Here is a 25,056-nt window from a genome sequence, read left to right as displayed (position 1 = left end):
GAAGACTATAAAAGCACTTAAACATTCTAATAGATATTTTAATTTCTTGAACATTTCCAGAGCATTCCAAAAGCAACAAAATATGCTGTGCATGCCCAAGTGGATAGCTGCTATCATAAAGCTAAAGACAGACTTTCACCCTTTCTATTCACCAATAAGCAGAAATTGTCTGCTAAATTACAAGATACTGGAGTGAATCTCTGCAAGTCCTTAGGAGTTACGCTATAACTTCATACAGTAATTTCACTATCAGAATAAATCTACTTACAATCATTTCTTGTTGCTTGGCTGGGTTTTTTTTTTAATCTAGAAAGTGAACAAGTTTGCACCTGGCATTGGGATTCGCAACCCCACATGCAAAAAAAGCCAATAGACAACTGTTCTTAAACTAAGTAACATTGTGCTTGGGATGCAGGCAAAGCAAGGTATACAGACACAGTCCTTATCTGATTTAAGAATTTTAAATACAAATATCATCATTATTTTTTTTTGCTATGCACGAGTCTGTGTGAATCACCAGCAAAGAAATCACTCTCCTATGCGAACATAAACTCAGATTCAGCTTAAACTGCAGCAAGTAACATTGCAATTCATTAATGCTGACACATATATTGAAAAAACAATGTATCAGTTTGGTATCTTCACTGGAGTGTCTATACTATATCTGCAAACATTTTTAATCATTCCTACAGGAGAGCACAGTAAGCTTCACAAGGAAGAGTCACAATTAATATACAAAAACTGTATGGGTTAGGCATAGATACCTTAATGTCCATTTTTTCATGTTCATTGAAATCTATACAGCTTGTATCTTCGCTTATTTCATCCTGCTGAAATGCAAACAAACCCAGAAAATATTAAAAATCATAAAAACATTTTAAAATAATCAACAAGGTCACAAAGTGTTTTTCAAGACAAAATTAGCTGTAAAACTTAACATGCTTATATCCTAACAAAAAGTAGCTTTTAAGATAAGAACTTAAAATCTATGCATTTGTGCTAATCCAGCACATCATGTGATGAGTATCAGCACGTTGAAAAACCACTAACACCTAAACAAGCTGCATACATAAAGCAGCAATGCAGTCAGAGTAGGAAATATACTAAATATCCCATTTAACAAAATAATTATAACTGGGAATATTATAATCAACACTGTGCAGCTGATATGAATATCTGAATGTAAAGTTTTGAACATTGCTATGGTATAATCTCAAAAATCTCAAATACCTCTTCAATTTTTATTTTCTTGGGAGACTCTTCCTTATGGGGAGATGATGTCCTTTTCACTGCTGTGACAGGGCTAGGCATTTTTGTTGCAACATTTCCTGAAGTTCTTGGTGATGGATTTAATAGACACGCTGAGGAAACAATTCTAGAGATGGTAGGCTTTGGTGGTGGAGAAATGGCTGGTTGTGTGGCAGTTTGAGGAATGCTTTCATTTGAAGTACCTATGGATAAATAATTTTAAAAGCTTCAGCAAGATGAGTTGATACAACCATTTTGGGTCGATCACTGGTATTCTTGGTCTCTACTAAAAATCACTGGTGTCAAGTAGGCACCAAAGAAGTGGCAGGTAGTTGTATAAGCACCATATTTGGAACAGCAGGTGTGCATACACAGAGTTTAATCTCAAGTTAATTCTGAGATACTGTGTGTACCAGATACAGGGTAGATACATCAGCAACATGCTGCTTGGTCTAATTAACCCTGCTTAACAGCAGGGTATATTAGCCCAGACAGAACTCTGTGCTAATATATTATTCTTGGTACCCAAAATTTTTACTGTTTCTGTACTTGGCCATATATATATATATGCATTGCCAAGGAGTGCCTTAAATCAAATTCAAGAGCAATCTGGTACTCCTGTTGTCACTTAAATGTGAAGTTTATCATTTCTCATGCCTGGAGTATGCAGTGACAGACTAAGACACAGAAAAGTAGACAGAAATCTGACATTCCATGCATCCTTTTGAAAAAGGCTGCATATGACAAAGCTCTAGCTCACCTATTGCCTACCTAAAACCAATGAGCACACACAGGGAGATGCTCAAGTAAGAGAAACATTACACTTCTGACATTTTTCACTAGTAACTATCAGGTGACTGCTTTAACTAAAGCACAAGAATGAGCAACTTCTGATATGCTTCCAAATCCAAAAATGTCACACCATTTAAGCTCCATTTAGTGCTCATGGACAAACCTACTCACTCTGATGCACCTGTGACTTACAATTAAAAAAAAAATCAGTGAACAGTAAAGCTCCACCGTCTCACACGTCAGAGTGAAATAAGAGAAATCTCATCTTCAAAGGCAAGCCAGTTGGTCACCTTTCCCATCTATTTCTGACTTGTTCCTTGTATACAGCTAACGTTCATCAAAAAAAGAGAAGCAGCTGACTCTAAGTGAACAATTTCATCAGATGCCTTTGCTCTTTCACTAAAAAATACTTTAAAAAGAAAAAATATTACTGAGTGAAGTGTATCTTTTCTTGTAGAAAATACAGATAAAGCCTGCACACCAAGTGAGACATAGCTGAAAAGACATCAATAAGAAGCACGTGTTCTGCTTACATCTGTGTCTTTTTCACTCCTAGACTAAATTTCCATGAAGGACAAGGAGCAGGAACATGGGAGCACAGATTACAAACAGTACAGAACCCCATCTTGGGTTTAACTATAAAATGGATTAAAAATAAAAACAAAAATTGCTCTTCCAGCTTTAAATAATTTTTCCTCATTTGACAAACTGAGCTACAGACCTGCATCAGGACATCAGAAAACTACTGCTATTGTGAATGGCAAATAAAAATCCTTAAGAACAAAAGAACAAACAAACATCACAAAATCCTCCGCTATGCTTTCCAGAGTCCTAAAGTAATTAGTTAAATCTGTATACAAAGAGAACATGTTACAGTATGCGTTAAGTAAAAAGCCCAAACTGGAAGAAAAAAGCCTTTAAGTGTTACCAAAAAAAAAAACCAAAACCCCCAGTACCAACAGACCAGCACATTAAGCCATTTTCCTTACCCCCTGAGCTTTCACTGGAATTTATTTGTGGCACAGTGACTTCAGAAGCCTGTATGTTGGTCACAGATGCTGCTGTTACAGCTGGCGCAGGACTGGTTCTGCTAAAAAGAGAGAAATGACGAGATGCTAAGCATTACATAAAGTTACGGTGCTATACGATCTGCCTTTCATCACATCATATGAATGGCCAGTAACCACAGCTAATAGGACTTTACCTAAGTTACAGACCAGAACTTGCAGTACATTGTCACAGTAGGAAGACAGAAATGAGCACTGGCAATCTACCATCAAACTTGAGTAAAGGAAGCTATTTCAACTATTTGACCTGAATGACTTCAGAGACAGTTTTTAGACCAGTAAGAAGCTGAAATTAAAAAAAAAAAAAAAAAAAGGCAAAAAATAAGGCATTTCCTGCTAACTACCATTTACAGCCTCCTACTGCAGTGCCCTAAGTTTTTAATATTACCTTGTTCTAAGTATATTGACCCAACTGAATTCCTTATCTGAAATCCAATCCCATAATGCCTAACTCCAAATTCAGTCCTGCTCTAGTGCTCAAACTTGACATAGGAGTGTCTACAAGCTCCAATCTGGACCATTCACACCTTGATAATCATATCTCACATATGCAATATCTACTGTTTCTCATGCAAGTACTTCAGAAACAGAAAGCAGCAAGAAGTCTGAAAGTCTTCATTACCCCTGAGAACTTCCAGAACTGTTCAATGGACTCGTCTTCATAGCACTAGTAGGCGAAGGCACAGACGTGCTGTTATCACTGTCCATAGACAAGTCTAGGCTGCTGTCATTCAGAGTTGTCAACCTGATCCCTTCTGTTGAATGCTGCAATCCAGAAGACAACAGAAAATCATTAGTCCTATTAAGGGCTTAAATATCAGCAAAGATTCAAATGATGCAATATTTCCATAATGCAAAATATTAGCTGTTACATTTGTGAAGAAAAAATAAACAAAAGATGATTTAACAGCGATGAGCTTCCACCATAAACTAAGTTTGTATGCATGCCTCAAATGCAGTTACATTTTAAGGAGAAAAAAAAAAACCAAACAAAAAACAGTGTCAAAACCTGGTGCCAAAATATAGCATTTAAAAAACACAAAAAAAGTGGACAAACTTAAAATCCTTTTATGTGTAAATAATACACCATCCTGTCACTACAAGCATTTACATTTTCACATTCACAATTCAGGTGCAGATTTGTCTGAATCAACAATGTTCAAAAGCACAAGATGAACTAATCTATTTAGTGATTGTATTTTCAGCTTTATTTCAAGTTTCTCTGGCTTATAAATAATGCTTTCATTAACTTCCAAGTGATACTGATGTACACTAAAACCACAATTAATACAAAGAATTGAGAGACTGATTTGAACTTATAGTCAGCAGAAATGTTACAGATGCTTCCTTTACGTGATCTGCATGTTAAAATAGCAAGAATGCTTTAAAACTTTATTATTACACCATTTAGTTTAGGAAGGCCAACAAAATAAAGTATTTCAGCCAGAACTGAAGACATTGTTGATGTTGTGGGAAATCTGGTATCATATTTAGTGCATCTAGTAAAACTGATACAGTCAATTGAGATCACACTGCTTATACAGATAAAACTACACTTTCAAAATGTGTTTTTAGTTCTTTGATTAGTAAGTCTATAAAGCTGAGAAATCATTTCCCAGTGGTGTTTTTATTGCTCAAATATAGTCAAGTTTACCTTTTTCTTTTTCTGAAGCACGTGATTAGGTAGCAGTTGGTGAAGTTGCTTACGTTTCACATGCCTTGCAGCAATCTTCATATCCATCTCAAACATCTTGCTGTTTATTGCTTGCCTATAAACTACACAATTAGAATAACATTCAGACATATTGAAGCATTTTGCAACATCCACTTACTTGCCCAGGCAGAAAAAAAATTGCATTTCATAACACTACCTTCAAGAACAAGCACAGTGTTTCCTTATTCTGGACGCAGAAAGGGAACTGCCTACTACACCACCACTGATAGTGCAAACACTAAAATGTTACTTTGGAAAGAGGTAACTTTTCTGCTTTTCTAGAAAAATAGCCTGCAAGCACAGAGTTCTCTAAACTATATTGTTAACAAATTTTAACAGTAACAGCTGTGAAGTGACTTCTTCATTCCATCTCAAAGGGACAAAAGATAGAAACAAGATATCCCTTATGAGAATTACATTATTTACATAAAAATACTTTCTTCAGAGTTGATTGAATTTTCATTTAAGTAGCTCCTATAACAAACTGTTTCTAATTCAGGAGTTGAATACTGACCTGCCAACTAATATATTACAAATCATTCTGGCAACTCGGATACCACACTACATTTTTGTTGTTGTAGTCTGGGGGGGCTGGTGGTGGTGGTGTCTGGTTTTGTTTTTTGCTTGCCCTATTTTTTGTGTCTACTATAACGTTCTAAAATGTTCTTTGCCTCAGAACATGTACTTCTAGTGAGTCTACATAGAGCTAGTAAAAGAACTAACACTGCAACCCAACAAGGGGGGCTATAGGGATGCTGGTGAGGGACTATTCATTAGGGACTGTAGCGACAGGACAAGGAGTAACAGGGTAAGACTTAAACAGGGGAAGTTTAGATTGGATATAAGAAAGAAATTCATTATTATTAGGGTGGTGAGACACTGGAATGGGTTGCCCAGGGAGGTTGTGAATGCTCCATCGCTGGCAGTATTCAAGGCCTGTTTGGACAGAGCCTTGGGTGGCAGGGTTTAGTGTGAGGTGTCCCTGCCCATGGCAGGGGGATTGGAACTAGATGATCTTAAGGTCCTTTCCAACCCTTGTGTTCCAGTAAAGCCAGGTGAAAGTGGTAAAAATGAAAAATATGTTTTTTCACATCAATTTTCTAGATTACATTAAACAAAGCCATAGCAAGTGTATGAATACAAAAAAAATTTCTGTAGATCTTCACCTTTTAAGTTGTATTATCTCCCTTATTCACTGTCTATTCTACCAACATTAAGGAATCTCATTAAGGAATTGATTAGGCAGTATGTAATTAGAATTTTATTAAGAGTCAGACACACAAATAGCTCAATGAAATCTGCATATTAAAGAGCCCACTACACTAACTTGTAGCATTGAAGCTCATAAAGCCTCTGTGTGAAGATTATACAGGTTACAGTTAAGGCAGGGGCACACACAGGAAAGCCAGACACGGTTAAAACATTCCATATTCCTAACATTAGGTCTTACCAAAGTTTCAATACAAGGAAAACCTAGCCCACTCTTCATGGCTTTCTTCCTCTCCCTGCTCTAAAAAGTAGACTATTCCATAATTTCATTCTTGAAAATGCCTTGGTAGTTCTGATAAAAATCTTATGATCTATTCCAAAAGACAGGGCAAGCATGTTTTCAGGATGGATTAAAAACACTGAAAACAGACCCACATTAATTTGAGATGACAAAGAAACCCATAACACACAAACAGAAATTGTTTGTTAGTTTGATACTTTTTACAATATTTACAAATTGAATGGAAAACTATACACTGCAGTCTATGTTTTTGATGAAATACTATTTAACTTAAAATTGCATGTAGCCAAATTTCAGATGCAAGTAATGCAAGTAAATCAGACTCATTAAGTGCAACGTTTAGTATTTTCATACCAAAAATCTGACAAGTACACTACTGAAGTATCATTTATAAAACACAAAAAGACACTCTAATTCATAGATCCCTTCACTCTTTCAAAGCAGCAGTCAAGCTATTATGCCGTTTCTAAATTCTGAAAAATTACAATGATGTGTCAACAGTTTTACCTTCACCACTTAAAATGAATATTCCACCTCAATAAAAAAACCCTTGCCCCCAGTGTAGCTTTATATGACAAAAAATAACTTCAATACCTTGGCGTAATTTACTTATAAATATACGTATTTATTAACATTCACTCACCCACACTGTTTGGGAGTGTGGGAGTGTCTATTTGTGAGAGAGTGTGTGTGTGTGTGTGTATGTACAGTTTCCTCACTTCCAGACTGAGTTGTAGAAATTCAGAGATCATGGCTGCATTAGGTAACACCTGAACCTATTCCTGTAACTCTGTAAAAATGTAATACTTGAGCCTTAACCATCGTTTGTTAAAGGAAAAAAATCTTAGTCCTAGACTCTGGAGATGCACACTTTTCAGCTGTTACCCATTCTTTGCTTACAAATTTCTTATGCATGTGCTAAACTATTTTCATGAATCAAAAAGTAAACACCAGAAAAAAATCGAAAACATTTCTTGCACTGGGTGTTACATGAAAGTAAGTTACTGAACCAACTAGATAGTATGAAATGCCATGGAATAAAAGGCATTTTGTTCTGAAGTCTACTAGTTACTTGGCTATAATCCAACAATAAATTCAATCTCATCGAGCAATGAAAATATTTAAATTATATACATTTTAAACATGAGGTTATGCTAGGTAGCAAGCATGTAACCAATATGCCTGTTTAACAAAGTTCACAGTATAATGCAACTTTTTTAGTGAGATCCAAAAGATGCATCCATCATTTTCATAATTTTTAATGAAAAAACTGAAAATTATTACTAAGTGTCTAGCAGCATTAAAACTCATTAAAACTGTACTTCATTAAATAACCTCAACTCCTTAGCTGAATCTTTCCTCTCTGATGTCTAGACAGAGTTCTGCTACTGAAAGAGACTACATTATGAACAAAGACAATAGCTTCAATGATTGTATTAATACCAGAACATCTAGAAACCAACTTACCTGTGTCTGTAAAAGACTGAATGTCATAGGTAAGGTCAACACTTAAATTCTCAGAATTCTCTGTTTTCTTAAACACCAACCCAATCACCCACATTGTACGATATTCTTCTCTGGAAAATATTATACAAAACAATCATATAATACTGACAGAAGAATAATCTAAACTACTAAAACAGACAGCAGTTGTACATTTTTTAGCTCCACTAGCAATGGGGAGCTAGCCATAGAAAGGCAAAACCCAAAGCTGACAATGACATTCCCCTTTCATTTGGGAAAAGTTATGAAAAACTAACACATTTATCCCCAGCGAACTTAATGGAACAAATATCATCAGTAATTACTTCATTCAACTGTGCTTCTGTACAGACTCTCTCAACAGGAATTTCAACTAGCCATCACAGCTGTAAAGGAGAGATTTGAAAGGAGAAAACAGATTTTCAGCACCTGGCCCTGAAAGTAGTTAAAATCTATTCCCTAACTAACCGACTCCTATTTTGGCACCTAAGCTTCTCTTTAACTCTCCCATTTCTTAACCGTGACTAGACAAGGTACAGTTTTTGGGCAAGAAAAGCCTCCCTTTGGTAGCACACCTTCACATAACATACATGGAAGATTATTATAGTTTATTACAGAATATAGCATAACAGTTCTGTAACAGCTAAAGACATGTGATGTTTTAATTCAAATGTCTTTGCCCATAGGACTATTTCAGAAGAACATTGTCTTCCAATCAAGAGGCAGCTGTAGCTGTATTTACCCACTAATGTGGTGCTGAAAAAGTATTGCCTGCTTTTGTCCAATTTTACTTAGAACACTTGTGTAATTTATGTATGTAACTTAAAAAAAAAAAAAAAAAAAACAAACAACCCAGTAGCACCATACTGTCACTTGAAGCAGATGATGTCTGAGATAGGTCATGTGGAAGGTAAGCAAACAAGGCTTTTCACACACCCCCGGTGAAGACAAAAATTTTCTCCACTTTCTCACAAAAATGATTCCTTACAATTATAATGCTATCTAGAAATAAGTTTAAGTATTAAAGAGTTTTTAACCTACTATAGTTGTTTTGGGTGGGGTGACAAAGCATGAAAATAGTTGAAAATGTATGCCAAACAATTTGAAGCACTTGGTATCCTCTCAACTGTTCACACATCCCAAGGAATTCTAACATCAGCCATTACCAAGTTTCAATGACATGCATCTTAACTGATAACAACATTAAATGTACTTAGTCACTTAAGATTTCAGTTCTGTGTCTGATGCTCTTCCTGATTGTCAGTGCTGCCTCCTAACTAAAACTGTCTTATCTGATGCTAGCTGCTCAAACAGCAGCTAAGCATCTAAGTAACAGCAGATTATTGGCAAGAAAATAAGCAATTAATATAATTTTCAGCTTAGAAATGTTCTTATACAGAACGGAGTATCTACTTTTACAAATAGTACATAAGAGCTCAAAATTATATGCCTTTACATGATGTAATTAATCCATTTAAGAGTCTATAAAAATGCTAGTGTATTTATTAATGAATTGGCTTTTAATTAAGTTAGTTCCTCACCATTACATTAAAAAAACTGTTGCTTACTTGTCAGGATTCTCCTTGGGTGCTGGGAATGACTGCGGATTCACATGAGCCAGCGTAATGAATTCATTCTTCTCCAGATTTCCAACTAGAATACGAATTTTTGATTCCACCAAGCCCACCCTGCATAAATGCCATTTATTAGCAAGTTCTCATTAATATGAAATAGAAGTATTTAATATCATGTATCAGGACAAAATCCTCAACATCCTCCTTATACCCATAGTTGAGTCTGCAAATTAACTAGTGCACTACAGATGACAGACTAATTCAGATCAACAAACCAAGCGAATATTTTCTGAAAACTAATGCAAGAGAAGCTTAAGAGTGCCTGAAGCTCTCATTATGGCCAGATTTTACAAATCAAATTAAATAGCAAGACATTTCACATCAAGTAAAAGGCAGACAGCAAAAAACTAACATTTCTCCAACATCCTTTTGGCGTTAGATGATACATTTTTAGGTTGAATAAATCCTCAACACATGACCATCTTAAAACTTTTGTAACAAGAGGGCAGAAACAAGGGAAAGAGACTTTTTTTTGAAAAACATTATTTCAAGAGATAAACATACTCCTCGCACTGCTTATTAAAAACATGCATAAAGCTTAAGAAACCAAGATTTTCCAGTGCACCTGACTGTGCTGTAAGAAAGCAAAATGCAAGCAACAGCCTTCATTCCTTGGTTCTTCACTTTTACTGTTTTTCAGAAACATGTTGTCTTCATCCATTTAATTTTGAAACACTGAAATGCCACTTTGTTCCACTAAAAAGATATTAGAATGACTAGATCTCTCTTACATCCAAGGTTGATAGGATTGTTTTAAGTTTTTTTTGTGTTGGGCTCTTGGGGTTTTTTCCTTTTCAATAGCAAGCATTATACTCACCATTCTAGTCGCTGTTTTTCTGTCGGTGCACTTGCTAGAAGTACAATATAATGCCTTTGGAGATAAAGACAATATGCTATTCTATTTATACTTCTAAAGAAAGACATCAAACCTTAACATTAAAACTCTGTAGCAAATTCTACATTGCAAACTACAGATTATTAGCTTAGGTATATATACTCATCAATATAATTACCCATTTTTATGTCCCCCAATCATGTGACAATGGACTTCCCAAAAACCATTTCAGATTTTAAGGAATTGCATTTATACTTTAATTAACACCAGTAACCTTAATAAAAGCCTAGGAATGTTGCACTAGTTGGAAAACAGTACAGATATTTCAATATGACATGACATCAGGGATTGAAATAACTACTAGAGATTCCTTGCAAGTGAAAACTGTTCACAGCCATCTATACATATGCTAGCTTAGTCACATTTCTGTTTAGAAGAACAGTTAACAAAAAAAATGCATTTCTTCAAAGTAAAAAATGACACTAACAAGTGTTGTTTAAAAAAAACAGTATCTGCAGTTAAGAACTGTCTGAAAACACTTATCTGAAACTTCATGAGGAATGTTTCCTCTGACAGTAATTCTTAAGCTCTCAATTATATTCCAGGACAATCAGTGTATACACACAGTAAGTAAATTTCAAATAAACAGAACACAAAACAAGAATGGTGGTGTAAACAAAGCAGCCCAAGGAGAGTGCAATGGAAGACAATAACTTTTAACTTGAGTTCATAATGAGGGAGGTGAGTGAACCTTACATGTTTACAGCCAGGTTTTTCAGAAGTTTAGCTGAAAAATCTATTTTAACATCCAAAGTCATCCAACTTGGCATTACTCCATAATGATATGTTATGTTTAGGTATATTCAGAGCAGGATTTAAAGAACATAATTAATATAAGGGATGGGATCCTAGTATATATACCTCATGGAAATAAGAACACAAGGTCAATGATGGTGAAAAACTATGGTGCAAGAAGTCCTATGAAGCTATAGGCCTTCAAATCATAATGGTAAATTAAAAAAAAAATAATAGATCAAATTAGTAAGTACATAATTACGAATTTAAGTGGCAAGAGGAAAAAACCTAAATGCTACAGTCCTTTGAAATCAGTCAGAGGATGTCAGTGACACTAGAGGACTGAAAAGAGATTTGGACAAACTTTTTCCCCTTTCTGAATGGATTGAGTAATTTAATCTGATAAAAATCTCAATTTTAACCCATTCTGAGTCGGTTTTATCTAATATTTTTTCCATTTTGGCATTAAGAAATAGTAAGGGTTCTTTATTCGAATTCCATATGGGAAGCTCCTAACTTCTGGTATCAATTTTCACTAATGAGCACTAAATACGCAACTATCATTCATAACATTCCTACATCATACATACCACACAAGCTTGGAGAACGTTTAATTTAGCAGGAAAGCCAACTTAAGCTTTTTGTTGTTTTTAACCATGTATGAACTGAAAAAGATCAAGTATTTGAAAAAACTAATTTCCAGTTACTTATTAAAAGCAGGTCTTTGAAACAAATTTCTGAATAATTAAAACCCCCCCCCCAAAAAAAAAAAACACCACAAAACCAACTTGGCTGTGTCTTAAAACCTCAGCTAAGTGGTGAGTACCTATGAAAAAAAAAAAAACCACCTTAAGGTTTTTTTATTAAAATATAATGATTAGCTATTTCTGCTCAGGTAGTGCTAGCTGAAAAAGAAAGAACAGGGGAAGATGCAATTTCTTCCTCCATACCCAACTGTTAAAACAGTGTAAAGAGGGAAATCTGCTACTGGCAGTTTCACCAAAAGTTGAATAGCACAAACTGTTAAAAACTAAGATGTACTTGATTTTAGAGTCAAAGATCTCACTACTCAATTTTAAAGACAAGATGTATTATCAGTTCTTCATTTTTTATTTTATTACAAAGAATATTTCTAATCCAAAAGTATCCATTACTTCATGATAAAGGGAAAAAAGCAACCAACCAACCAAAAAAACCCTGAAGGTAAGCTTCTACCTCTCAATGGTGATTTTTAGACAGAGGATATTGTTTGAAGTACGTGGGTTTGGCCTTTTTCTCATGTGGTTTCGGTCTGGGGTGGCTGATTGTTGAAACAACTGCTATTTCTATCCTATCATCTCCCTATTAGTATTGTTTTTATAAAAAAAACCTTATGTAGATATTACAGAACTGTCATACAGCATTAACACCCATACCTACAAAAAAATGAAGGATTTTTAAGTCATGCTACTTTCTGAAAAAAGTGGGAACACCTGAACATGTTCATTTCAATTTTTATTAAGCTGTCCAGGATTTACACTTTAAATTATCCAGTCCTTTTAAGATAGAGGCCTTATCAAAGGAAGTGCTCAAAGCACCTCTTTAAAACGTGTCTTTACATTCCACTTATTTAGCAGGATATCCTTATAACAGGAAAAAAAAAAAAACATGCTAGAGCTCATTAAGTGAGTGTTATTTCTCTCACTACTGTACTTCCCTCTTTGTTTTAAGCTCTAATAATTTCATTCTTGAGTATCACTTCATCCTGATCTAATACCCATTTGAAATTATTTTTGTAATTTCACTGCAAAATACCATATCCAACCAAGTGTATGTCTTTTGTTTCCCCCCTGAAAATTTAAAAAAATTCATGAAGAGCAGGTAACACATGTAACTACCTAAATTCCAAGTAACTGTTGACATTTCATACAAAACAGGAAAAATACACACATAAAACCAGATGTCCCCATTTTCCCAATTTCTAATCTGCTCCTGCCATGTAGGTATGCAGTAGCCTCCTTAGTCACAAAGTTTATTTTAAACACTGCTAACAAGTAAAAAATGTTTATGATCAATATAGTTTAGCAACCAATTGTCATCAGGAGTGCTACAGATTACTAAAACAATCAGAGAAGTGTTTTTAAAACTGCGTCTCAGAGCAAGGACCAGACCTTGTCTTACCTGACAGAGCACTACATGCTACTTTGAATTTCAGCAGGGACAACTCAAGGCAACTACAACTTAGACAGGAGGAAAGTGTGAAGAGGGAGGGAGGAAGGAAAAAAAAAAAAAAAAAAAAAAAAGACAAACATCTAGCTTTCAGATGGAGATTTGAGCAACAGAGCCACATTTACTACATACGGATGACTGTATATAAAGAATATGTAAGAGCTTACTAACCAAAATTTTTAGTTAGCCAGAAAAATCTTGGGTAATTTAAACTGCTCCATATGATCATTCCACAATTTAAAAAATAAAAATAAGCAAAGACATTTTGTGCAAAGCATACAAACCCTGAACACTTAATGTTAGCAATAGAAATTTTTATTGCTAAAAAATGATAAAATGGCTAAAGCCAGTAGACAAACATTTATAAATTTAGATTATTTCAAATGACACTTAATGTTTCCCATTTTTCCTAGTTTTGAAAGAAACAGAAAACTTACTGGGGAACTTACTAACTCTTGAGCAGAAGCTGATTTGTCTGCAGCTCATCTTAACTTGAAAAAAATAATGTAACTTTGCTTTTCTAAGTGTTTTGAAACTTACATCTCCAAGGTACAACATAAAAGCCATCCAAATGTTTTAAAGCTTTTATCATGCAAAAGGTATAGAAACAAAACACAGACACATTATGAAGGTCATCAGTCTCTTTTAATGGGGGAACTGTATATTTCAGTCTTGTTTAGATTAGTACATAACCAACCAACCACCCAACACAGAAACAAGTGTAAAAGGTATCTGATCTTGATTCAGCAAGAATGGGTCTCCAATTTCAACTGAGGGCAAAGAAGATGTAGTCCATATTTTAATAATCCACATTTATTATAAAAATACAACTTTCAGCAAGTCCATATACATTTAACAACCTTCTGCCCCACAAGCATATTACTAGAAACCCTAAGAATTGAAGTGTAAACTTCAATATTTCCTTTAGACATTACAAAACTAGAGAAACTAGGCATGAAAGAGTATTAATAAAGAGCCAAAAGCCTTAAGCTTTAATGAAAAAAGTTCAGTGAAACCTAGCACATCTGGCAGTTAGTCAACACAATTGCAAAAATATCTTTTATTATCAGAATGAACTGTTGACTATGTTGACAGAAGAAGACAAACAGTTTCAAGCATGTATTCATCTTAAATACTGACTTTCAGAATTAGCTCTTTAAATATCTTGTTTCCTGAGAGGCAAGACTGAATTTTAGAATGCTTACTGACACCAGTAATGAACATTTCTGTTAGTCAAACCAGCTGATATGTCTTCAATTTCACTGGTAGCATACCAATTGTATACTTAAGTGGTGACATTTTGAGTATCTGGTCAGAGACTAACAGTTTCTGAAATACATGCTAAAGACAAAAAGAAAAAAAAAGATCTGAGGAAATTATTAATTTTCTGAGAGAAAGGATATCAGTGCATTCACTCCCCCTCTGTACAGAAAAAGCCTAACACGTTCTGGAACTCTAATGTATGTATAATTTAAGATCCTGTGCTACAGAGCATCATAATATATTTTAACTGATAAAGCTTAAAATATTCTGCCATGCCATAAAATACATACTTGTACTTTTGAAAGAAGTTTGGAGCTTCAAAAAGTTTGGACCACTCTGCCTTACTCAGCAAAATTTCATCTGTGATAGCAAGACCTAAATTATAAAAAAAAATAATATTTAAACTTTTTTTTAAATTACAGTTTAGTATCCAGAGTAAAAATAGCTTATTAACTTAGCAAAAAGTTACTAGAATTATTTTACCCCCTCAAAATTCAAAGGAATTTATCAAGCTTTATACTGCAGTCATACCTGAAGTGGTCATTATTTATATAAATCATATTATTAAGAACCTCAAAATGTGATTAGAAATGTATGGTAGTTGATCAGACTGAAAACTTCATACATTTTTGCTCTGCAGTGTAACACTGCTCAGTTCAATCTTCCATGTATGCCACAGTAAGTACTCAATTCAAAGAATATAAGAGATCTTTTTCCTTACAGTACTTGAATCATCTCTTCTAAAAGGCAAAGAAACAGTAAGACAATAAGCTACTGCTCTTTCTGAGATACCTACTGGTAGTTGCTCTCTTCATCAAGTCTGCTTCCTGCTTTGATAACACTGACCCTTATTTACTGCAATTTTCCAAGCATATTACTAGGAAAAATCTACAGGACTCACCTCTAAGCAAGTATACGTCTTATATTAGACCAAAAAATGGCCATGATTGGATTACTACACTACATTGGGACATGACACAATCTAAAGCCACTAAAATAAACAAGGCATTCTAATTAATTACCCTCAGTTTCTAAGAGTGAAGGCCAGGTCTGCAGAAGTCTTTAGTGAATTTGGAACTTCAAGCCACAGAAGTGTAACAGGGCAAGTTCTACCTCCCTCAAAGACAGTCTCACACCAAGACACTATTGAACATCCTCCCACCTCCCCCCCAACAACCCATGCCCACAATGGGACTGCTTTAAAGCCATTTGAAAACATTTATATAGAGACATAAGATAATACTTACCTTGTTTAAATTCCTCAACCATGACCATCCGTGTGGAAACGGACACATTGTAGGTAGAGTTCTGCTGTGGGTATGCTGGTGTAATTATAGGCATAAGATGGTACCTATCACTGGGGTTTACCTATACATAACAACAGCCAATCAGTTTTCTTCAAGCATACACATGAGTTAACAAATTTGGATTTCTCCCTTTACTACAACTGAGTCTTAAATTCTAAGAGACTTTAGTTCGCAGACCTCATTAAATTTACCAGCAGTTCAGAGAAAGTTTAGAAAACAAAAATAATGTTTTCAAAGGACATCATTCTGAAACAGTGATGTGGGGAGGGCTGTAATCTGTTGGCACATCAAGATCAACTTGCAGGCATTTCCAAGCCCAGAAATGCCACTGAACAGAACAATTTCTCTCTTTAACAGAAATTAGCTTGGCAGCACATCAAAACAAGGATACCTTATCACCACATGAGCACCTTCAGAAGAACAACTATCTTCAGACCTTGCAAAAAATATCTTATACTTCATTTCTGTAATGCTACTGAAAACAAAGAGCTAACTTAAGACAAAAAGCTCTAGGCAACCTGACAGAAGCATCACTTGCATTAGTGTATCTTTTATTAAACAGCACACAGAGGGAAAAAAAGTGACAAAATACACACATGCAAAATACACTTTAAATAGCATTATGGTAGCATTCTTGTAGGTAATAAATTAAACATAAAATCCTGACATTAACTTACCCCACTTTTCTTATTAGCTACTACAACAGAAACAGTTCCCATCACACTGACCTCAAAACTCCATGGCAAGAGCAACAGCAAGACTAGAGAACACTTTAACTGTCACACATTATTTAAACGTGGACTTTTGTCAACCAGAAAAAAAAGATCTGAAGTACAACAGGGCATAAACTTCAAACTTTGGTGCTTACTTTATTCACCAAAAAAAGATTAGTTGAAGAGCAACCATTCTAAAATTCACAAAACAGCAAACACATTCACACTAAACCCTACTGAAACCTCAGAACATGAGTTGTGCTGCAAGCTGTTTCACTGACTGCCTGAAGGACATTAACGTCCATTGCCTTTAATGCAAGTGCTACAAATACGGAGATCAAATACTATAAATAATACACAAAGCAACTTGAAGTCTTTAAGTTATGATCTTCTTTGGTTCAAGATGAAAAGACATATTACTACAACAGCATGGAGCTGAACATATCTAGCTGTGACTGCACTGAAGTGAATTCAATAGACTTGTAAAAGTAACAGGTTTTCAGTTAAAAGCAAGCTATTTTAAGAAAGGCAGCTTTTTAAAAATTAATTGCTTTAAGGCGCATATCTAATTAGGCCAAGTATTTATTAAGATCACTTATTGCAAAAGTTGGGAGTAAAAAAGTACATTGTTCAGCAGGTGTGCTTCGAGTGGCTGTTTAGAAAGATAAGCTTTGATCCACATTCAGAAGAACTACAGGTTAATTATAAAGGAGACATAATACCAAAATATTACATTTAATAAACCTAAAATGAAGATCACCTAGGACTCTTTAAGCAACTGAATTTATTGCACAGTGTGACTTATAGGGGAAAAAATAATACACTAACCCTTGGGTCCCATACAGGCAAATTAAGATTGCATTCTTCTGGCTGTTTCAATAGCACTGGATTTGGCCATTCCCTGTTCAAAAAGATTGTAGCACTGAATAAGACTATTGGATACAACCATGTTCAACAAACAATATTTTTGAACGCAATCCTTCTTAACTCTGGTCTCAAGGTAAAGCATAATTTCTGTAAGACTAAGCTGGTCTAACTGGAGTTCTTTACATAAGCTGTATTACTGAGCTACAATACATCTGTAATTAGCCTCTCCAGGCCATTTGAACAATTTTTTTGTAGTCTTGGGAGTTTCGTAACAACTGGTTTATGGAACTAGAACTCTTCTAATTTCTTCTTGAAATACACCTAGCAAAGAGAAATTCCACCATGAAGATTAACATTGGGTCCATCTTCAACCTAGCCGTTTCATGGACAAACTACAGAAGAAACAGCCAGCATGGTTACAGCACCACAAGCCTCATTACAAGGCGTATGTATTTAAAAAAAAAAATAAAAAAAAAAATCCAATCAAGTAAAAAAAGAATCCATGCTGAATGAAACACTAAAAAGAGAGGCAACACTTCTGTTCTTCAAGTCATCTCTACTCCGATAAGTTATCTTCTTATAAAGAAGTAGAAGTCAGTTAATCTCTTGGTATTTGTACATTAATGCTCCTATGCTACGCACATATAAAACAGAACAGCAGCGTAAGGAACACAGTGAACAAATTTTGCAACCAGTTTTCCACTACTAGCTTTGTGTGGCAAGATACTACTAAATACTAGGTACCCCAAAAAGGATATAAAGCCTATGGGTTCAAGAAACTAAGGAAATTACCTTCATGTTAAGAAGGAAACACACTATATTTGAAGTAAAGCAACAATTTTGTACAATGACCCTTAAAATATGTCAATGTCTCATGAAGACTGTAGGTAGAGACATGTCCTTTCAAAAAAAGCCAGTATTCATTTGTTATCTGCAAAGTGTGCTCTCATCCTATTCATTCTAAATTTACTTGGAATGTTACCATTGTTCGCACCAGTTATTCTAATAATCTTCCTGAGGTAGCTATCTCATGAGTAGGAAACCATATGTAACTGCAAAACACTTACCTCTCCCCACTGGCAAGATAAAAAATACAACCCACGCTTTTGCCACTGGTTCTCAAAAACTGCGTTTAATCTACATGCCTAAACCAGATACTTGACACACCTCCTCTCTTCCATTATCCCAGTACCTGAATATTAAAAGACTTTAAATTTTGGGGTGTCTGCTCTTATTCTGCACTATGTAAGTATGAGTAATGTTGAGTTACAATACCTAGGAAAATTTTTATCAGAAACTGGGTAGATACTTTAAAAACACAGTATGTTGGATTACTTATTGAAAAAGCTAACAATTTTCTGTCAGTAAGAACAATGCTTATAACTACATCTTAATCTGGTAACACCTGAAAATGATACCATAAAAACAGGACTAAAATTTAGTGTCTACAAACAATTTTATTTTAGTGTAATCTAAATATTAAAAAACAAACAAACAACAAAAAGAACACCAAAAAACCCCCACCAAACCAAAACAAAAAACATACCATTTAGAAAATACCAAGAAAAATTTATGTACAAGAGTTGATGCTATTGCATTTGGATAAAGCTGGCAAGTTCTTGCTACAAGCATAGCCCAGGAAACACCGCCAAGGAAGCCTAGTATATTGGAATAGATGTTGTGGCCTGTGGATTGAAAAGGAAAGAGACAAAAGAAGAAAGGTATCAGTAACTACAAGAGTTAAAAGAAACTTTACAATTTTTTGAATAAAACTGCTTACGTTTTGCCCACAGTTTGATAGCTCTCAGTGTTAACCTGAAGTTGTCAATGTTTGGTACTAGATGCAGAATTTCATCAGTTACCCGGCAACCTGCCAAAAGAAAGAATCCGTTACACTTGCTGATTCCGAAGTTTTTTGCTTGCTTACCCTCCCTCACTTTAAAAGCTACCTAACCTTAGATCAGCATGCTAGAAACACATTTTGTATTTTGATTATCACTTCTGATTGAATTAGAAAGCTTACTGTTATTTAGCAGCACTGTAGACTGCATGCATAGTTATGGTTTTGATCTGCAACTTGATTTTCTGTTACTAATGAAATGCACAAGCTGTTTAACAAGTTTTAAATATAGGATTACATGCAGCATATCCTAGGACACGCAGAAAAATTAAGAAAACATGCGTCCTTCATAGACCTACAGAAAACCTAAAGTCACAGGTCAAAGCTTTGTTTGAATTTATAAGAACAGGCTAAAAAGCATAGTTTTTAAACATACAAGAATCATTACTTTAATGGGAAATTTTCAGGCTTGAGAGTAACATTACATATGACAATATTAACAGATTAGTTTTGGGTTTTTTTTTTTTAATCAGGAATAAGTAGTTGCTCATTCTTACTAAACAGTTAGAGAGAACTGGCTCCAAGAAAACAATGTTATCTAATACTAGGAATTCCTTTCATAGGAAGGAAGCAGCATGAATTCTAGGGACAGCACAAATGTGAATCTCACAGAACAGTCCAAGTTGCTGTGGTAATCTCAAATAATTTTCAGCTCATAACAGAAATCAGTGCTACCTAACATGCTCCTCTTTCCCACCAAATTGAACCCAGGCTGAAGCTCCTGCCATCCTGGACATAAAGCATTTTTTAAACTGCAGTACTATAGGAAAGTTAAGCATTACACAAGCTGGTAAACTACAAAAGATCTGCTCTCAAATTCACAGTATTTTGATATCCCACATTTATCAGTGAAGCAATTTGATGATGTTCATGCATATTAAAACACATTAGAAAATAGTAAAACCCAACACAAAAAAACAACCACAAAATAAATAAAAAAACAAGAAAAACTCCAACCCTTACATATCTTTATTTACAGAGATATTGATCCAAACCAGAGTCTTGCAAATCCCATTAATGTCTACACAGCACCACTTACCACCCAAATTAAAGACAAAGATTTTATAGAGATCTGGTCAATAAGAAGCTTTCTTTCCAAAGTTAAATAAAACTGGCTATGACCTCATTTCCAGGTATGGAGTTGGTACATTTTGAGACAAGTCCACAACTGAATTATTGTACCAAACAACCTAGGATACTTATTAAAAGATGAGAAATTTATATGTAAAACTGTACATATAACATACCATTAAGACTTCGTATGCATCTAATGTCTAAATTTTTAAGTAGGCTATCGTCTCGTAGGTCTAAGTCCTCAGGAATAGTTTGCAGTGCTAACCTTGCGAACAAAATATCAATCTGGGAAAGAAAAAAAAAGCAAAACAAAAGAGAGATAAGACATTACAAAACTGTTCTTCTGTAGAATTCTTTAACCTATTTTTATCAAGTAGTAAGACTTCCCTATGTAAAACAAGTTCAAAATTAACTTCAGATTAAAGCTCTATTATCTCTGGACCTCTGAAGATTCAAAGTTCTTGAAAGTAAAAGCATTTTTCAAATAAATAAATTAACAGCCTGACCTATGTCTTTCTGTGTAAGTAATTTTTCTACACAAGAACAAATTAAAAAGAAACAAGAAGTTTCTTGTTTATTTTAAGCAAGAACATAAAAGGCGTATATAAAAACTACTATTGGCAGAAACATCTGAAGTTTAACTGACAGGATCACCACAGAACTAAACTTCTTTCCCTCAGTTCTAAGGTTTTCTTCACAGACACCTTTTGTCTGGATTAGGAAAAGAAAAATGAAATTAAAATGTTCCGATATTAACATTCTGGGCTTAAACACAATCATAAGAAACTGTGACCCAACACTTGCGTATATACAAAAACAGTGCTTGCAAGTTAGCATTCAAGGCTAGAGAACTCTCATCTGCTGTCAGCAACACGGGATAAATCTCAGACATATCACTAATCAGAATCCATCATAAATTACTATTTTGAAGCAAGATACTACTACTCTTATAGCAGACAACCCTTTTTATTAGCCTATTTATGCTTGTATTTTGATTTTTATTTCTGAAACAGAGAGACAACACTGACTTAAATGCAAATAAAAAAACAAACAAGCACCAACCACATGAAAAAAAACCCTCCCCCCCACAAAGAAAAAAAAAAAAAAATCAACAAACCAACCAACCAAAAAAGATAGCCAGAGAATGCCTATGGAAAGTTTCAGTATTTAATACCTAAGCTATGCAAACAGAAAACATATTCTCCTGAAAAATGTTCCCAATACCCAATTGCATATGGAAAGTAATAAAATTGCTGACACAGATGAGTCACTGGCTACCTTACTGCACAGTATCACATTTCTCTGCACATCTCTCTCATTTGGAGAAAATGCATCTCTTTGCCTAAGCATCAACTGACACATTGGTGAAAGTGCAAATAAGTAAAGTCAGACAGATGAGGGCAGAGGAGGCGATTCATCTTCCTGAGACTCAAAAATTGCCAGGACCCTAACTAATGACCATTATAAATGCAAGGCCAAGACTTTACTAAAATAGACACAGAAGTGCCCAGTCTTGTATACAATACTACAGCTCTTCAAGTCATGTCATGTGTCAGACAGCTAACATGGAATTTTCTCCCCACTGTAAAGTACCCTTCTTATACCACCCCCAGTTGCTGCTTGACGTAATCTAGCTACAAGTCTGAGGAATTGTGTGTATGAACAGTTTATATGTTTTTGTCTTGTCACCAAGATAACAGGTTAACTATAAACCAAGCTGAGAAAGATGAACAGAGTATCTTTTGAAAGCAATATTCCTGTATGCTCAGCAACTTCACCCAAAACAGTAAAAATCAAGTTAAATGAGATGATCACTCCAAGACAGCTGATCCATCAGGCTACAGACACCAAAACAACTGCTTTGGTCACGTGTTTACAGACATCTGAAGAGATCAGGACTAAGGGGATACCCTGTCTGCCTTCAGTCGTACATTTCTGAAACAGATGAAAAACCACATTTCCTATACTAAAGACACTGAAATAAATCTGAATTTAAGGTTCTGACAGCTAATTATTAGCAGCCAAAAAAAGTTACTGAAACCACGTTAATGTAATTTCTATTAAGTCTTAATAATGCCAATACTAGTACTCTACAGATCAGTACACTAATCAGTACTAGCAAGTAGCAGTGCCTAAAAGAACAGGGAGATCTCCTATACAAAGATCTAAATACACAAAGAAAGACTTGTTTTAGTCTTAAAGCCCCACTTTAAGTTACACAACTAAGGACTACTGTCATAATTTAGGAAAGTCATTTTAACAGCACTCATTAATGAATACTACACAAATTACAGATATCTTGAAAACTTCATTTTAATAATGCTCTACCAAAACAAAATAAAAGATATTTACCTCTATTCCGTCAAAACAAAGTTTAATAACTGGGACAAAAGCTTCTTCAACAGCCTGGAGGGGAAAAAGTTACATTTTATTTTCAAGCACAGAGAACGTTTACAAGCAGGTCTAAACAACCACGCTGACATGCTAATTATACAGATGCTTTTTTGTTTTCAGGTTGATTTTTGTCACTAATGTCTCCTCCACCACTGAGGACTTATGCAGTAAGACCTGATCTGCTACATCCTACAGCTGTCTCAATGTTAATTATAATCCAAACTCATACTAACCAGCTCTGATGATGTTACCTGAAGGTCCAACTCTCTTCTCACTATATGTAGGACATGATCAAATGTTTTACTCCTCACATAATCTCTAAAGCTAACCTAGGGAGAAGTCTTACTCCAAGAGGCCTCTCCCTTCTATGTTTTTTCCAGTCAGTATCTTATGAAAAGTGACAAGGAGACAACTGTCTAACTACATAGTCTAACATCACCTAAACCAGTTGCAAGTCACCAGTCTTCAGAGCTTGAGCATCTTTTATAAATGTGGTCATTAACGAGGTACTTTTGACAAACCATACCCATAATGAAACAATGGAACTTGATGCCTAGTCTGCCACAAACTTCCTGAACTGAGCATCCAAACTAAATGCAGACCTGCAGAGCACCACTTTCATAAAAGCAAAGAACACTGCATATATCCTAATAAGTAATTTAGGAACTGCAGGGACTTCATGTGGTTTTAAGAGTTTAACAAGAGGAGACAACACCACCCTCTGCACCTAACCTTAGTTAAGGTTACCTTAATGTTACTGGATGTTAGAATGGATCCTAAGCAAAATACAATATTCACAAGTGTCTCAGAGTCATCCACTAGAGCAATCATTAAGAAAGCCTAAGTTACACAAAGGTGTACACAAACTTTATTCAGTTTAGCCTGAATGATCTAAAGTGTTCTGGCACCCTGACCTAAAAGGTTATTTGTATCACTGCAGGGCTACACTGAAGAGTGTATACTGACCCACCTTGCTGCTAAACCAACTTCATCTTAAGTCACAGTTTACAGCAAAGTTAATCAGAAACCTGCAAATCAGAATAATCTTAATTCTGGATTGTGTATTTAAGATTATTAGAAGTGCTCAGATAATAATGCATTCAAAACAATTGTTTCAATAACAGTATTACCACCAGGTGTTTGTACTGCCCTGGTAGTTACCAACTACAGGATGCAAAGGGTGGAAGAATACTGCAGAGACTTTCATTTATTCTATGGAAGCACAACTAAAGCAAAGTTTCAGACTTACCAGCAACTCCCTTTATTAAAAAAAAAAAAAAACAAAACCCAAAAAAAACCTAACAAACAAACAAACAAAAAAAACAACCTGCAGCAGAGAAAATTAAGTTTTCCCAAACCAGCATTAAGATGAAAGCTCTACCAGTTGACCTAGGGAGGCTTGTCATTTATGTATAATAGAAATGAAATACTGTACACCAGTGTGTCTTATATTCCTACAAGGGAAATCATCTTACCATCCTGAAAGTCTTACGAAGCATCTAATAATTGGACACACTAAAAATGTAATTTCCAATTTCAAGTGGAGAGCTGACAGACAGTATAGAATGCTTCGTTAATAGGAACCACTGTCATTGTCCATACAAAGCACAAAATTATACAAACATCATCATAACCGGATACTTCAAAACTTCAATAAGACACTTTTGGTCCTTATCTGTTCCAAGCTAACACATCTGCATTTGTCTGCAGCTAAATAGCAAGCAGAAATTTTGCAATTCCAGCACACATTCTAGGACATTATTCTGCCATGCAGATTTCTTAAAATTACTCTGTCTGTTAAGTGGAAACAGAAAAACCAGAAGAATCTCTATTTCAATTATGGTGGTAGGCTTTGCTGCAGGTTACCTAAAAATCCACTGCAAGCCTTTAACAGTAAAGTTCTATTTAGTTATTTACTGCATCATCTTTCACTAACTTTTCAGCAGCATCATCAGTTCAGCTAGCTGTATCAGATACTTCACATACCCTCAGATCTTTTACTTCTTCTTGTTGTTTCAGTTTTTCATAAAATGATGTGAAAAAGTCACTTCTTTCCACATGTCTTGGTGCAACACAGAGGGCATCAATATCAGCACCTGAAATTGTTTATTAGCACAAGTTATTCGCACTTCACAGTTGCAGCATTAGCCAAACTTTTTTCTTTTTAAAACCAGGCAAAAATAATTTATTGTAGAACAGCTTTTCTTCAGGAATACTAGGTCAAATCACACACAAAAGTTCATGGCCATGGAG

The 25,056-nt window shown here is 35.0% G+C and overlaps 1 protein-coding gene across 8 annotated transcripts in view; it reads right to left on the bottom strand.

Moving 5' to 3' along the window:
• PAPOLA (poly(A) polymerase alpha) overlaps positions 1-25,056 on the bottom strand; it is a 43,011-nt gene that overhangs the window by 4,692 nt on the left and 13,263 nt on the right. For 3 of the 8 annotated variants that reach the window (XR_009724811.1, XM_061348906.1, XM_061348913.1), the window contains exons 5-20: positions 24,790-24,899; positions 22,762-22,815; positions 20,583-20,694; positions 19,216-19,305; positions 18,982-19,120; positions 17,397-17,469; positions 15,796-15,916; positions 14,839-14,923; positions 10,265-10,318; positions 9,382-9,501; positions 7,799-7,908; positions 4,762-4,883; positions 3,730-3,872; positions 3,030-3,130; positions 1,231-1,451; positions 765-830 (exon numbers count right to left, since the gene is read on the bottom strand). Coding sequence is in view for 7 of the 8 variants with exons in the window: in XM_061348906.1 (XP_061204890.1) it covers positions 765-830; positions 1,231-1,451; positions 3,030-3,130; positions 3,730-3,872; positions 4,762-4,883; positions 7,799-7,908; positions 9,382-9,501; positions 10,265-10,318; positions 14,839-14,923; positions 15,796-15,916; positions 17,397-17,469; positions 18,982-19,120; positions 19,216-19,305; positions 20,583-20,694; positions 22,762-22,815; positions 24,790-24,899 (1,721 nt within the window). In the remaining variant the exon portion in view is untranslated. Of the gene's footprint in view, positions 1-764; positions 831-1,230; positions 1,452-3,029; positions 3,131-3,729; positions 3,873-4,761; positions 4,884-7,798; positions 7,909-9,381; positions 9,502-10,264; positions 10,319-14,838; positions 14,924-15,795; positions 15,917-17,396; positions 17,470-18,981; positions 19,121-19,215; positions 19,306-20,582; positions 20,695-22,761; positions 22,816-24,789; positions 24,900-25,056 lie in introns of those variants that run through there. The other 5 variants (XM_061348910.1, XM_061348907.1, XM_061348909.1 and 2 more) reach the window with 5 other exon arrangements.

Source organism: Neopsephotus bourkii, unplaced genomic scaffold (assembly GCF_033783945.1).
Source record: "Neopsephotus bourkii isolate Nb327-2 ecotype Australia unplaced genomic scaffold, CSIRO-AGI_Nbou_v1 NB_372, whole genome shotgun sequence".
NCBI lineage: Eukaryota > Metazoa > Chordata > Aves > Psittaciformes > Psittacidae > Neopsephotus > Neopsephotus bourkii.
Note: the sequence above shows the minus strand (reverse complement) of the source record. Positions and strands in the feature narration are given on the sequence as shown.